The sequence below is a fragment of the Vanacampus margaritifer genome, chromosome 16 (genome assembly GCF_051991255.1).
Source record: "Vanacampus margaritifer isolate UIUO_Vmar chromosome 16, RoL_Vmar_1.0, whole genome shotgun sequence".
In the NCBI taxonomy this organism is placed as follows: Eukaryota; Metazoa; Chordata; class Actinopteri; order Syngnathiformes; family Syngnathidae; genus Vanacampus; species Vanacampus margaritifer.
Window position 1 is genome coordinate 5289736 of NC_135447.1, and position 13359 is coordinate 5303094.

The following is a 13359-nucleotide window of genomic DNA, read 5'->3' on the forward strand; positions in this document are numbered from 1 at the left end:
TATATATATATATATATATATATATATATATATATATATAGTAAATTATTTCAATGAAAACATTCATTGGGCTATTGAAAGAATGGCTTTATTCAGCTTTAATAGATACCAGGGCATACTTACACTTGTCCGTTCGAACCCACTTTGGACTCACTTGGCCCTGCACACAAAATCATACATGTGTTAATGCAACATGCAATGTGTTTAATGCAACTGTGCCCTTGACAATTATTACGACAACACTATAGAAATAATCAAAATATATCAGAGTACCATTGACATTTTCCCCAAGGTAGCGGTTGACATTCGCATGTACATTTCTAGTTCCGTATGTGTGTTTTTTTTTTTTTTTTAACCACAGACATCCTGGTTGGATTCAGACCTGCGAACCAACCTGTCCTGCTATGATACAACATTTTTTGAGCCAGCATTCTGTCAACAGTTTGGTAAGTACCGTAAATGTTATCTACCACCGCAGACTTAATTTTCCCTATAATGTAACCTGGCTGAGCGTCTAAAGAGAAAGATTGCTTTAGCTGTAAATAAATGTAAACATATATACTAATATGAAGACTTGTTGTGAGGTCTTGCTTTTTCATTTTTGTCATGTTGTCAATTGATGTTTTAATGTTCTCAGGCCATGTCTCAGAAGGAGCTGAAAGAAGCATTTATCAGCAACCTCAATGGGACGAGTTTGCAAGAATTGGTCCTTGGCTCATTTCTCACTCCTCTCTGCCTCCTCAACCGAGCACTCATTCTGATCTTGTACCATCAAGTTATGGGGAGTCTCCCTCTGCCATTTCCACGGATTTCTCACCTGCTTCTCGATTTCTTCATGCTGGTCCTTCCCCTCATCCTGTCATGCACCGTCCTGAGTGAACATCTTCTCCAGGTGGTTTTGAGTTTTGCCTTTGTTTTGTTATGTGTGCTTTTTCATATACACCAGAGTAACCATCAGGCCTCTCTCAGCACATTCCTCAACAAGACTGTTCAGTTCAAACAGGTTTCCTTTGTGACCTTCTTTAGAGTTATGTTGAATGTGCAAACAGCTATCAGTATTCTGGCTGTAGATTTTAGAGTCTTTCCAAGGCGCTATGCTAAAACAGAAACTTTTGGAACAGGTGCAATGGACTTTTGTGTTGGAGGGTTCGTCTTCGGAAACGGACTCGTGTGTCCAGAAGCACGTGGCAAGAATGTTTACGGATCCAAGATGAAACATATCGGCAAACGGCTCCTGTCCGTGTGGCCCCTGGTTGCTCTCGGTGCAGCATGACTTGTCTTTGTCAAAATGAGCGACTACCAAGAACATGTGACTGAATATGGTGTCCACTGGAATTTTTTCTTCACGTTGGCCCTCGTTAGAGTTCTGGCATCCATGCTTTTGGTGTCTGTACCAACAAAACACTCATGGATCTTGGCTCTTGTCATAAGTTGTGTTTATCAGTTTGCTCTGGAGACAACAGATCTAAAGGCTTTTATCATCCACAACAATGACAGAGAGAAGGACTTTCTGCATGCTAATAAGGAAGGCATTTTATCGATCGCTGGTTATCTTGCCATCTACATGGCAGGAGTCCAGGTTGGATGTTATGTGATGCAGCCAAGATCCTATGTCAAAGACTGGCTCAAAGCTATTTTTAATCTTTTCATGGGAACTCTTGCACTATTTGCTGCTTTGAGCACATGTCAGATGTTAGTGGAGCCAGTGTCTCGCCGCTTAGCTAATTTACCTTTCTGCCTCTGGAGTGTTGCTCAATCTCTCCTGTTTGTATCATGTTATGGTTCAGTTGATTTGATTGTACTTTTTTCCAAAATGACACCAGGCTGTCACTTCGTACCATTCTCGTGGAATTCATATTCAGGCTCCCACAAAAAGAACGATGAGATGGAAGAATTGTGTCTTGTTCACGCTATCAACAAAAATCAGTTGTTCTATTTCCTGCTCTCAAATGTCTTGACAGGATTGACCAACGCCTTAATCAACACCCTTCATTGCAGTGATGTATTTTCTGTGTGTGCCTTGCTGTCTTACATGTTTGCAAACTGCACTGTTGTATATGTTTTGCACCTCTGTGGGATCAGAATAAAATTTTGGTAAAGAAATTATGGCCCATGCAGTTTTTTCGGACACAAGTAAATTGTAGGATTAAAATGTATTTTTGTAGAAATGGCTTTAATTAAAATAGCACTTTCACCACTGTGGTGGTAGATGTCTATGGGTCTTCCGGCCATAGCGGCTAACTTTTATGGAATGAAGATGCTCTGCAAACAGTTGAATCAACTTTATACATCACCGATTGTCTTCTTCAAATAAATATACTGCACAACGCCGACTGCAATATACTGTTATAGTTTATCATTGTCAGACTGTTCAATTAAAATTTTCACAAGATCAAATCTCTTTGTAATAACATTCTCATTCTCATTCTTATTCTCATTACTCTGTCCTCACAATAATTATTGCTCTTATTGTTATTCTTATGTTGAGTTATTTGCCTTATTTGTTTAGCTTCCCAGTTGTTATCGTTAGCTAGTTGTTTTATTATTTCTTTCTTTATATATATATATATATATATATATATATATATATATATACATATATGTGTATTTGTTTGTTTATTGGTGAGTTAACAATAAGCAAGTTTGGGTTCAAACAGTCACGTCATCAAGCCGTTTTGCTAGTTATTGCGGCATTCACAATTTATTAGATTAATTTCCCCAACGCCCCCGTTTGGTCCAACGTGAGGTTGCAACTCGAATTATTCACATAGTTTGTCCAAGTGGAGCTTCCGTTGAATTTCTGCTGCAGCGCTACTTCCGTGTGTTTGAGAAATCAGATCCTCCGTTGCAAACATTCTTGCTGCTTGGATCCAGACCCAATCAACTTGTCCTGACAGACGACAATTTTTTTGTGAGCCTGTCGTTGGACAAAATTCATGGTAAGTGCAGTACTGGAAATAGTAATGACGATGATGATAAAATAGTTAGCTAAAGTCGCAAAGTAGATGCGATAGGTTCCTAATAGCGAAAGTGAAAGTATATACAGGGCTGGGTGATCAAAGCTCCCATGTACTATTTTCATCGGTTTCCCCCTCTCACTTATAGGAAATGTACATGATTCAGAACAAGATTTTCCCTATTCGCCTTCACTATAAAACCGGTCTTAAAACGAGGAACAACATCAATCAAATGCAGAATATTTTACTGAATTTAAGCAAAATTATTGACAATAGAACAGGAGAAACTTTTAAAGATTTATTAAAACAAGTAAATAGAACCAGTTTTTTTTTCATGTTGTCAATTATTATTTCGTTGTTTGCAGGCTATGTCTCAGAAGGATTTGAAAGAAGCATTTATTAGTAATCTCAATGGGACCGGTCTACAGGAAGTGGTCATGGGCTCATTGATCACGCCGCTATGCATCCTCAAGCGAGCGCTCATCCTGATAATCTACCATCAAGTCAGGGGGCGTCTCCCTCTGCCATTTCCAAGGATTTCTCACCTGCTTCTCGATTTCTCTGTGCTGGTTCTTCCGCTCGTCCTGTCATGTACTGTCCTGAGTGACCATCTTCTCCAGGTGGTCTTGAGCTTTGCCTTTGTTTTGTTTTGTTTGCTTTGTCGCATCTGTCGTGGTAACCGGCAAACCTCACTCAGCATGTTCCTCAACAGGACTGTTCATTTCAAGCAGGTTCCTTTTGTGACCATCTTTAGAGTGATGGTGAATGTGCAAACAGCTATCAGTATTCTGGCTGTAGATTTTAGAGTCTTTCCAAGGCGTTATGCTAAAACAGAAACGTTTGGAACGGGCGTTATGGATTTTGGCGTCGGAGCATTTGTCTTTGCAAATGGTCTGGTGTGTCCAGAAGCACGTGGCAAAAATATTTACAGATCCAAGGTGAAACATATCGGCAAACAGCTTCTGTCCGTGTGGCCCCTGGTTGTTCTCGGTGCAACACGACTTTTCTTTGTCAAAATGAGCGACTACCAAGAACATGTGACTGAATATGGCGTCCACTGGAATTTTTTCTTCACGTTGGCCTTCGTCAGGGTTCTGACATCCATCCTTTTGGTTGTTGTACCCGCAAAACACTCGTGGATCTTGGCCCTTATTTTAAGTTGTGTTTATCAGTTTGCTCTGGAGACAACAGGACTCAAGGCTTTCATCCTGCACAACAATGACAGAGAGAAGGACTTCCTGCATGCTAACAAGGAGGGCATATTCTCTATAGCAAGTTATGTTGCCATCTATATGGCGGGAGTCCAAGTAGGATGTTACGTCATGCAGCCAAGATTTCATGTCAGAGATTGGCTCAAAGCAGTTTTTAACCTCCTAATGGGAACTCTCACTATGTTTGCTGCTTTATGCATCTGTCAGACTTTTATGGAGCCAGTGTCTCGTCGCTTAGCTAATGTACCTTTCTGTTTGTGGTGTGTTGCTCAATCACTCCTTTTTGTATCATGTATTGGCTTAGTTGATTTGATTGTACTGTATGCCAAAATAACATCAGGCTGTCAATTTGTACCATCATCGTGGAATTCAAATTCAGGTTCTCACAAAAAGAGAGATGAAATGGAAGGATTGTGCCTTGTTCAAGCCATCTGCAGGAATCAGTTGTTATATTTCCTGCTTTCAAATGTCTTGACAGGGCTGACCAACGCCTTAGTCAACACACTTAATTGCAGTGATTTATATTCTGTGTGTGTCCTGCTGTCTTACATGTTCACAAACAGCACTGTTATATATGTTTTGCATCTCTGTAGAATTACAATAAAATTTTGGTAAAGAAATTGTTTTACTGATCGATGCTAATGTAAAATATACTTTTGGAAAATGTAGTAGTGGTTTATGCCTTAGGTAGTGGACGTATTGTGAAGTATTATAACCAACAATAATGCTGTTGTTAGCTATCATTATTTATTAGTCATTATTACCTGCCTAGCACGGTGTAGCTAGCAAGACTTTCATCCTGCACAACAATGACAGAGAGAAGGACTTCCTGCATGCTAACAAGGAGGGCATATTCTCCATAACACGTTATGTTGCAATCTATATGGAAGGAGTACAGGTAGGATGTTACCGACGGTAAAATCGGTTTTATGTTTCGTTTAAAAATATATATATTTTAAGTGCCTGTACATTTGAGTCTGGCATTTCTTTTGCTTCAGTTGCCTAAATGAATTGAACAAGTCGTTACCAATGTACTACGATATATTACAAACACGTGCTTTTATCCAAATGCCCACACCAAGTGTCAACGTAAACTATGACATCGCTCTGGAAGGCCACAGCAAATGTCAACGTCAAATAAATGACATAGCCCTGGAAGGATCACATCAATACACGCCAAAGGACACACGTGCTTCACAAATATGAAAGATATGTGTGCAAAAACACTGCGATTGCGTTTTCCAAATATACACCTAAATGTCGCGTCACGTGCCAATGGAGATTGAAGTTATGGCAAACTCTTTGTCCGTCTTTAACATTTTGGGGTTATGACAGCAACAGTGATGAAGACGTACTAAAATTCACGTCTGGAAGCCATCTTAAAATTTGACGTCAGAGGGTGCCAGATTCCGGCGACGTTAAAGAGGAGTTCCACTTCCTGACGGGAAACCGGAAAATCCGACTTCCGAAGGCATCGGGAACGCAGCATTAACTCACAGCGAGTCGCGCTTACACGGTTGTGCTGATTAGTAACTTTGCAAAAGAGGGTGAGTTTAAACTGTAAGTGTCCTTCGTCGGATGACAACTTCTTATCACAAACCAATAACATACACCACGCTAAATGTTTTCAAAAGCGGCGCATAGAGAAGTTTTGCCCGTCTTTACTGTTGATTTTTTTTTTATTAGCGAGCTTGCTCATGCTAGCGGTGCTAAGCAGCGATGCTAACAAGTGGGTTGCCAGGTTTTCACGCTTCTATCGGGTACAAACAACAATAACAAAGTGATAGCAATATTTTTGTTAATCTACTACAATTCTCGACGTAAGTTACCGCAAAATAGGATCGTTACCTCCGCGTGTGAATGTTTTACTTGCGAAGTTAACGACTCGTCGCGACACAGCGTTTACCTGGCCAGCTGAGTTAACGTTAGCATGACGCTGCCTTGCAAGATACACCCAAGTCTTGTTTCTACGACATAAATGATCTTAACTCTAAAAAATACGATACAGACTCAAATAACCCACACTTGATTGGGCCAGCTCACCTCTAGGTTATTCAGCTAACAGCCGCTTAAACTGCTTAACAGTAAATGTAGGTCAGACCAAGCGTAAGTGACAGCAGTGACAACATTGGCAGCATTACAGTTGATTACTTGTCTATATATATATATATATATATATATATATATATATATATATATATATATATATATTGGAAACGTAATTAATATTGCTCATAGTGACCTACAATAGATTTGCCTTATCCCGAGTTGATGTTCAATGTATGTACTGACTCTCCCATGTGAAACCTGCAGGTGAGCTGTATTTGAAGGTGGGGAAAACGTCATGGCACGTCTGGTAGCTGTATGCAAGGAAAATGAAGAGGACTACCCATTTCTTGCCAGACAGATTCCCCTGTATATTGATGAATCTTTGACGGTAGGTCACGTTGGATGTGTTAGTGACTAGCACTGTTTTTAAGGTAAACTGACTCCCGATTTTTTTCACATTTTGAGTTGTGATTGGAAATGGAAGGAAAAGAACAACAAAATGCATTTTTATTTCCGAATCTCTTAATTAGCAAGATCTGTGATACACTTCGACTTGAAACATCTGTATCTTTCCAATTATATCACTGAGGAAACTCATTTTAGTATAATTTTAAAACTATTTTAGGATTTGAACCCCGACCCTCAGAGCTTCTACACAGCCAGACATGCTATTCCCTTTCGTACCTAAGCTATTAAACCATTGTGGAATTTTAACTAATAAAAGTTTTTTACCACAAATGAATGACATTTCAATAAGAGATTTCCCGACAAACATTTATTGGCTCATTTTGGAAGTGATGGTAGTTACAAATAATATTTGTCTAATTTTTCAACATTATTGTGCCGTGAATTCTAATCAATTAAAGACTTTGCAATGTAGAGTATTAGAGGTGATATATGTTTTTCTCGTTGTCAGATGGTGATGGAATTTTCTGATGGTGTCATGGACGTAGACAATCAAGTAATTAGTAGTTCCCACTGGAAACAATTCACAGAGGTTGGTGCATTAGGACTCTTCTCCCACCCCCTCCTTTTTAATCACATAGATTTCTTGCTTCAGTTTGAACAGAAATATGGTCCTTTTGCATTTAGGGTCACTCCAAGTTGAAGCAACAGGACTTTACTGTGGCCTTGTCAGTGATGTTCAGTGAGGTGTGCAGAGCATTATCTCAGCTGGTGCCATGCGTGGGCTGCAGACGTAGTGTGGAGCGCCTGTTTTCCCATTTAGTGGAATCTGGCACCCCGGCCTTGGGGCCGCTTACGCTGAACCCTGTGGGTATGCTCTCTGTCACCAAGGCTTATTTGGCAGACGTAAAGAAGCTGTATAGCCTCTTCTACATCCAAGGGTAAGAAATAGTTGTTATCACATAGCCCTCATATGAACATGTGTAAATCTGGTTTGTGTATTTATTATTTCAACTGCAAACTTAAAAGTTATATTTGGCTCTTTTTTCAATAGGCAAGTATTTGTTAGTTTTGTGTCTTATTCAGTTAAGTATATTTCAACAGTATTGTGACTGCAATACTAACACTATATGTTTCGTGTCAGTTAGATGACTGTTGTGTATGTATATACTTTTTTTGTGTCTTTTTTTTTTTTTTAAACAGAGCAAAGTTGAATGATGTAATTGATGGCATTCCAAAAAGTAAAAAGAGCAACCGATGCCAGTTACACTCCTTGGACACAAACAAACTCAGACCTTTGGGGTAAGGACATTCTTATCTGTGTGTCTTTATTTAATAAATCATTAAAATTCCTGTGTGTTGCAATATGTTTCGCTACAGAAGTATAAAGATACAAATCGAAATTAAAACCACACACTGTAAATCACACGCTTATCTCTGCTCTCACATTTGAATAAAACACTTAAGAGGGCTTACTGAACTTTATTCCATAACTATCAAGCTCTCATATCAAAGTTAGCAACAATTTAATCAAGCAAGTTAAGAAGTCAGTCTGTGTTTTTTTTTTTTGTTGATGTTTTTTTACATTTGACAAACTCTTTATTGTAAACGATTGAATTTAAAAATAATAATATTAATATTGGCAATGTGACAGTTGGCTGCCATCTTTGTAGAATTAACTATAACAAATAAATTCACAAATTTCATGGTGCGTTGTACTCGAAATGCAGTGGCCATTCCAACCATACTAAGCAATTCGACATCTGTCATTTCTTTGGAAATCTTGCCATGTTTCTAGTAATAGCGTCACATGTAGGATTCACCAACAATGAGCCCAATTAGAAGCTCATTGTTTAGTCTTTTTATCCATCACAAAATACAGACAGTGCTCGTAGTGAACAAGCAATGAAGCAAGAGAAAAATTTTGCGCCGTCAACCACAATAACTTTGTCGGTGGTTGAGAATGCGAGAGGAACTCTTATTTCCTGTTTGTCTGAACTTTTAACCTGAACCACCTTGCAGCACCCCAGAAACTGCAGACGTTGATGTGAGTCAACACACTGTGTGGCCTTTTTTTTTTTTTTCCTTCAGTGTGTGACTTTGAACTTTTTTTTCTTAAATAAACGATGACTTTTTTATAGTTGTATACAATTTATGATTTAGCTTAAAATAATAAGAATATCTGAGTACCTACAGTACAGGGCAAAAGTTTGGACACGCCTTCTCATGCAATGCATTAATTTATTTTCATGACCATTTAAATTGTCGATTCTCACTGAAGGCATCAAAACTATGAATGAACACATGTGGAATTTATGTACTTAAAAAAAGGGGTGAAATAATTGAAAACATTTTATATTCTAGTACATAACTCCCACATGTGTTCATTCATAGTTTTGATGCCTTCAGTGAGAATCTACAATGTAAATAGTCATGAAAATAAACCAAACACAATAAATTGAGGTGTGTGTCTGTGTGTCCAAACTTTTGGCCTGTACAGTATGTCTTACCCAGGCAAATGAAATAAATGGGATACATGTTGAAAATAATTGATTGTTCAAAATTCCGACGAACATATAAATTCATAAGGCGCCGCAAATGTTCTAATGTTGTTGTGGTTTTTGTGTGCCATCTCCAAATCTTCTTTCCATATCTAGTTTTATTGAATTTCTTCATAAATATATATGTTGCATTCTCGTGTTTGGCTGATTATGAGCATATGTACTAATATCCAAAATACATTTTCATTGCTAGTGAATGTCATTCTTCACCCTGAAAAAAACGTAAGCCCTTTATTTCCTAGATTTGCAAATTACCGTAGTTTGGGTAAAAATCAACACATAACAATATATTTAAAAAAAACGACATTGAAAATCTTAGCATGTTTGCCTATTATACCCCAGTCCTGTCCCGTTGTATCCAGTTTGGACTAAATGTATGCAAGGTCAGAAGCAGGTCTCGTCCAGGTTGACCGAGACGGTGCATATTAGGGTTAACACGGAAAATCCTATTTAACTTTCCTTTAAAATCGTGCAAATTGTTGGGTTTGTGTCATGTCTTCTCGCTTTGGTACAAGGTGAGATTCTGGATGGAAGCTCTTTTTAAGCCATCAAGATCCAAGCATGTACTCATTCAGTCACTGGTCTGCACTCTTGGGAGTGTGCCTGCTTTTTTTTAAATAAATAAATATTTATAATACTGTTGTGTTCACGTCCAGGGGATGCTGGATGGATGTGTGGGAGCGGATGTCTAAGGAGTGCAGGGATGAGGTGGTACTTGTCGATAGTGCCTGTCTTTTAGAGACGCTGGAGACACGCATGCAAAAACATGGGTAACGATCGACTGACAACCTTGATTTTCCAAATTCCACAATCTATATTCAAGGGTTGCTTAAAGACCATTTCCTTTTCAGGGTGTGCAGTGACTGTAAGACAAAAGTAATGAGGGCGTATGACATCCTGGTTGGGGAAGTGGACAGCAGTGAGGAGAAAGACTATTCCGCTGCCTTGTACGAGGGACTGCGCTGCTGCCCTTGTGAGCACCACATCCAGGTGTGCTGCGAGACGGACTTTATCGCTCATCTCCTTAGCCGGGCAGAGCATGAGTTTGCAGGAGGCTACGAGTAAGTGACCTTAATTACCTTACAAGCCGTGTGTAGTCCGTCACGTGAGCCATTTTGTGTCATTTGGTCCTTAATTATAGGAGGCGACATACGAAGACCATTGCTAATGCACAGCAAGAAGTCCTGACATGTTTAGGCATTCATCTCTATGAGCGACTGCATAGGATTTGGCAGAAACTACGAGCAGAGGAGCAGACATGGCAGATATTGTTCCACGTGGGCATCGACGAGTTGCGCAAAAGCTTTGAGGTACTTTCTTTGAAAGCCATTTTGTACGCGAGTTGGTGTTCCGTGAAGCTTGGCAAACTGCGCTGTGGTACGGCGATAACATTCCTAACACAGGAAACATTGTATCCCTAGACGGCAGTGGAGAATATGCAGGGGATCAGTCGCCTTGAGCAGTTTGTCGAGGAGTTGTCGGAGAAGGAGCGAGCCAAACAGCTTAAGCAGGAGAAAAAGAGGCAAAAGCGGAAAAATCGCCGCAGAAACAAGTGTGGCTTTGACGTCTCGGATCAGGAAAAAGAGATTATGGAAAAGTATGATGAGGTAAGAGTCAATATTTGAGTGGGTTTACACTGCAAGTCTAAGTGCCCAATTTCAAATTGTTTGCATCTCTATTAACGTGTGCATTTCAAGTACCAAAAAGTCTACACACATCCTCAAATGCCAAGTTGTGATATAGGAAACAAAAGAGAGCAAGCTAATTATTCCAATACCTTTTCAACCATTGTGACTAATAAACTTCACCCCAACAATTTTTTTTAATCCATTTTGTAAGGGGAAAATATACAGTATAACTATAGTTACATAAATATGACTTTTTGGAGTCTTATCAGCGTGGCACGTTTTGATTGACACACATTTATTTGATAAAATGCTCCAAACCTACAACACCTGGCAGAAATTTTTGAATCACTAGTTTCTGAGGATGTTCATCCAGTTGTTTTAATTTTGTAGAAAGAAAAAAAAAATTAGGCAGTGTAATTTTTTTTTAGCCATAGCCGTACTTTCACCTAAAATCCACCAACATGCTTTCATCCTGTTTTAGGGTTCTCTCGAGCCTGAAGACGGTAGTTGTACTGCCTGCAGGAGCGACCATGAGGGGGAGAACATTTCTTCTAAAGTATGCACATCGTTTAGTTGTCCAGACAAACGAGGTCCACATCCACACAAGACGACCGCCAATCATCCAAAACTCACGTTGACGAGTAAAGGAGGCAAACAAGTTTGTGTGTTTCGTCCTTTTTCCATTTCCACCGGGAGTGATTGTGGCTACTCAAGCATCGAGAGCAGTGAGAGCGGGTCACGAGAAGGATCTGACATCGCCTGCTCCGAGGGACTCTGCAACCACGACGAAGCAGGTCAGATATCGGCTCATCCATCTTGAAACGCAAAAAAGGGGCTGCATCTTAAAACATTTTTGCTCATTGTATTCCTATCATTTCTCTAAAGGTCAGTACAATGAACACGACTATGTTGAAGACAAAGAGGAGGAGGCAACAGACAGCTGTGTTGACTGTTGGCCACACTCTGAGGAAAAGCCCCAATGCAAGAGTAAGAAAAAGAAAAGAAAGGGAAGTGATTTCAACAAACGGGTACGTGTAAACGAATAATTTCATGGGTTCGTTTGCTGTGTTTGAGCCCGTGGACCAACCCAAGTATGTGAAATATGTTGGCAGGTACACGCCGATGAAAGTCGCAGTGCGCGACTGGCTCACGTTAGCCAAACCAAAGATCTAAATTCCCTCTTATGTGGTGAGAAGATGGCGGGGTTTGCACAACAGCTACCATGGGCAGCACATGGCAAGAACCTGAGCCTTAATTCCAGGCCGTTAGAGGCCAACATGAGTCTGGTGGACCTCCTGGTAAGTGACAGTCATCTAACTAGATATGTTATTGTCAAATACTGTACTCAGGTTGCTCTTTTCTTGCAGGAGGATTCTGAAGCAATTTCAGATGACGATAATTGCCTCACGCAGGATGAAATTCGGGCATTTTTAGAAAGAAATAGGTTGTTCTACAGGAACCGTCACAAGTATCGACAACTACTGAAAGAGCAATTCACCAAGTATTGCTGCGCATGTGACAGAAAGACTGTCTGCAGCAACTGGTTTGCCACCACCAGTGTGGATTAAGTGCACCAATGACATCTCATGCAAAAATCATTGTGACCTCTGCTACAGCTAACGCAGAAGAGAAAATTCTGAGTACTACAAATGTTTTGGTTGATTATTTGGTGATTTTAATGAATGTGATTCATATCTCAAGTTTGCACTTAGGTCATCTGACTCAAATTTCCAATCTCTTGATTCTCATTGGCCAATCCGTGTGACTTGGTGGTGCTTGTACAAGGGTTTTGGATAAGAGCACAATGGAAACTGAGATCTGTCTTTGTGAGCTGTGACATACACATTGTTTTACAGGAGTGGGTGGTTGTATCAAGATATGTTACACTTCAGCATGGTGTTCAAGGTTGCACTCGAAAGGTATAAAAAAATAATAATAATAAAAATACAATGGATTAAACATCCATTTAAAATAAGATGGGTTGTGATAAAGTACATAATGTGAGAATTTGTAATAAAGTATTTATTAATCCATATTTGTGTTGTCCCAGATGTGATTGACCAAATGTGTTAAACATATTTGCACTGTTAAATTATTTGGTCTTTAATGATATAATTTAAAAGAAATTCAGCGAATCAGAAAGCTAGAAATGGAAGCATTGGAATCCATCCGTCCATATTCTGTTCATGCAGTACACCATCAGTGGCAAGAAAATAGTAAAGACTAAACCCAACTTTAGATACAATTTAGTAAGATGCACCTGTATATTAAATAATACAGGGCGACGAGTTCATAAACTACTGATTAAAACTCCCAAATTCAAAATGCAAATATGCCATTTATAATTTCTGCATAACATCATTTCGAGACACATTTTATAATCATACGGTGCCGGCGAAAGGTTATCGAATCAGCAGGCCAAATCTCGGAAGCGTGGAGAACGTTGCCCTTGTTTGCAATTCCGGTAGGTGTCGTAATATTACCAAATCTTCGATAGCAGTTAAGCCAGAGCGGATCTAAAAAAAAAAAAAAAAAAGAAAAGTGGGCG

General features: G+C 39.4%; 3 protein-coding genes across 5 annotated transcripts; all 3 read left to right on the top strand.

The window, feature by feature from the left end:
* Positions 1-640: 640 nt before the first annotated feature.
* LOC144036590 (glucosaminyl-phosphatidylinositol-acyltransferase PIGW-like) lies at positions 641-2098 on the top strand. Its single transcript, XM_077547339.1, is given in 1 exon segment — positions 641-2098. A coding segment is annotated over 1 exon segment (1458 nt).
* Positions 2099-2808: 710 nt separating this feature from the next.
* Positions 2809-4788, top strand: LOC144036328 (glucosaminyl-phosphatidylinositol-acyltransferase PIGW-like). Its single transcript, XM_077546866.1, has 2 exons — positions 2809-2939; positions 3323-4788. Exons 1-2 carry the CDS (start codon positions 2937-2939, stop codon positions 4781-4783), a joined length of 1464 nt encoding a protein of 487 aa, XP_077402992.1. The 5' UTR covers positions 2809-2936; the 3' UTR covers positions 4784-4788.
* A 765-nt stretch (positions 4789-5553) lies between these two features.
* On the top strand, positions 5554-12846 carry ggnbp2 (gametogenetin binding protein 2). 3 transcript variants are annotated; one of them, XM_077546863.1, is made up of 13 exons: positions 5554-5715; positions 6482-6605; positions 7134-7214; positions 7310-7563; positions 7826-7924; positions 9840-9953; positions 10035-10244; positions 10325-10493; positions 10605-10790; positions 11293-11605; positions 11697-11839; positions 11924-12109; positions 12179-12846. In XM_077546863.1, the coding sequence occupies exons 2-13, from the start codon at positions 6513-6515 to the stop codon at positions 12377-12379; spliced, it is 2049 nt and encodes a 682-aa protein (XP_077402989.1). In that variant the 5' UTR covers positions 5554-5715; positions 6482-6512; the 3' UTR covers positions 12380-12846. The 3 variants fall into 3 exon arrangements, with proteins under 3 accessions (XP_077402989.1, XP_077402990.1, XP_077402991.1); XM_077546864.1 differs by having other exon boundaries at positions 5567-5728; XM_077546865.1 differs by lacking the exon at positions 5554-5715 and adding an exon at positions 5879-5897.
* Positions 12847-13359: the final 513 nt, after the last annotated feature.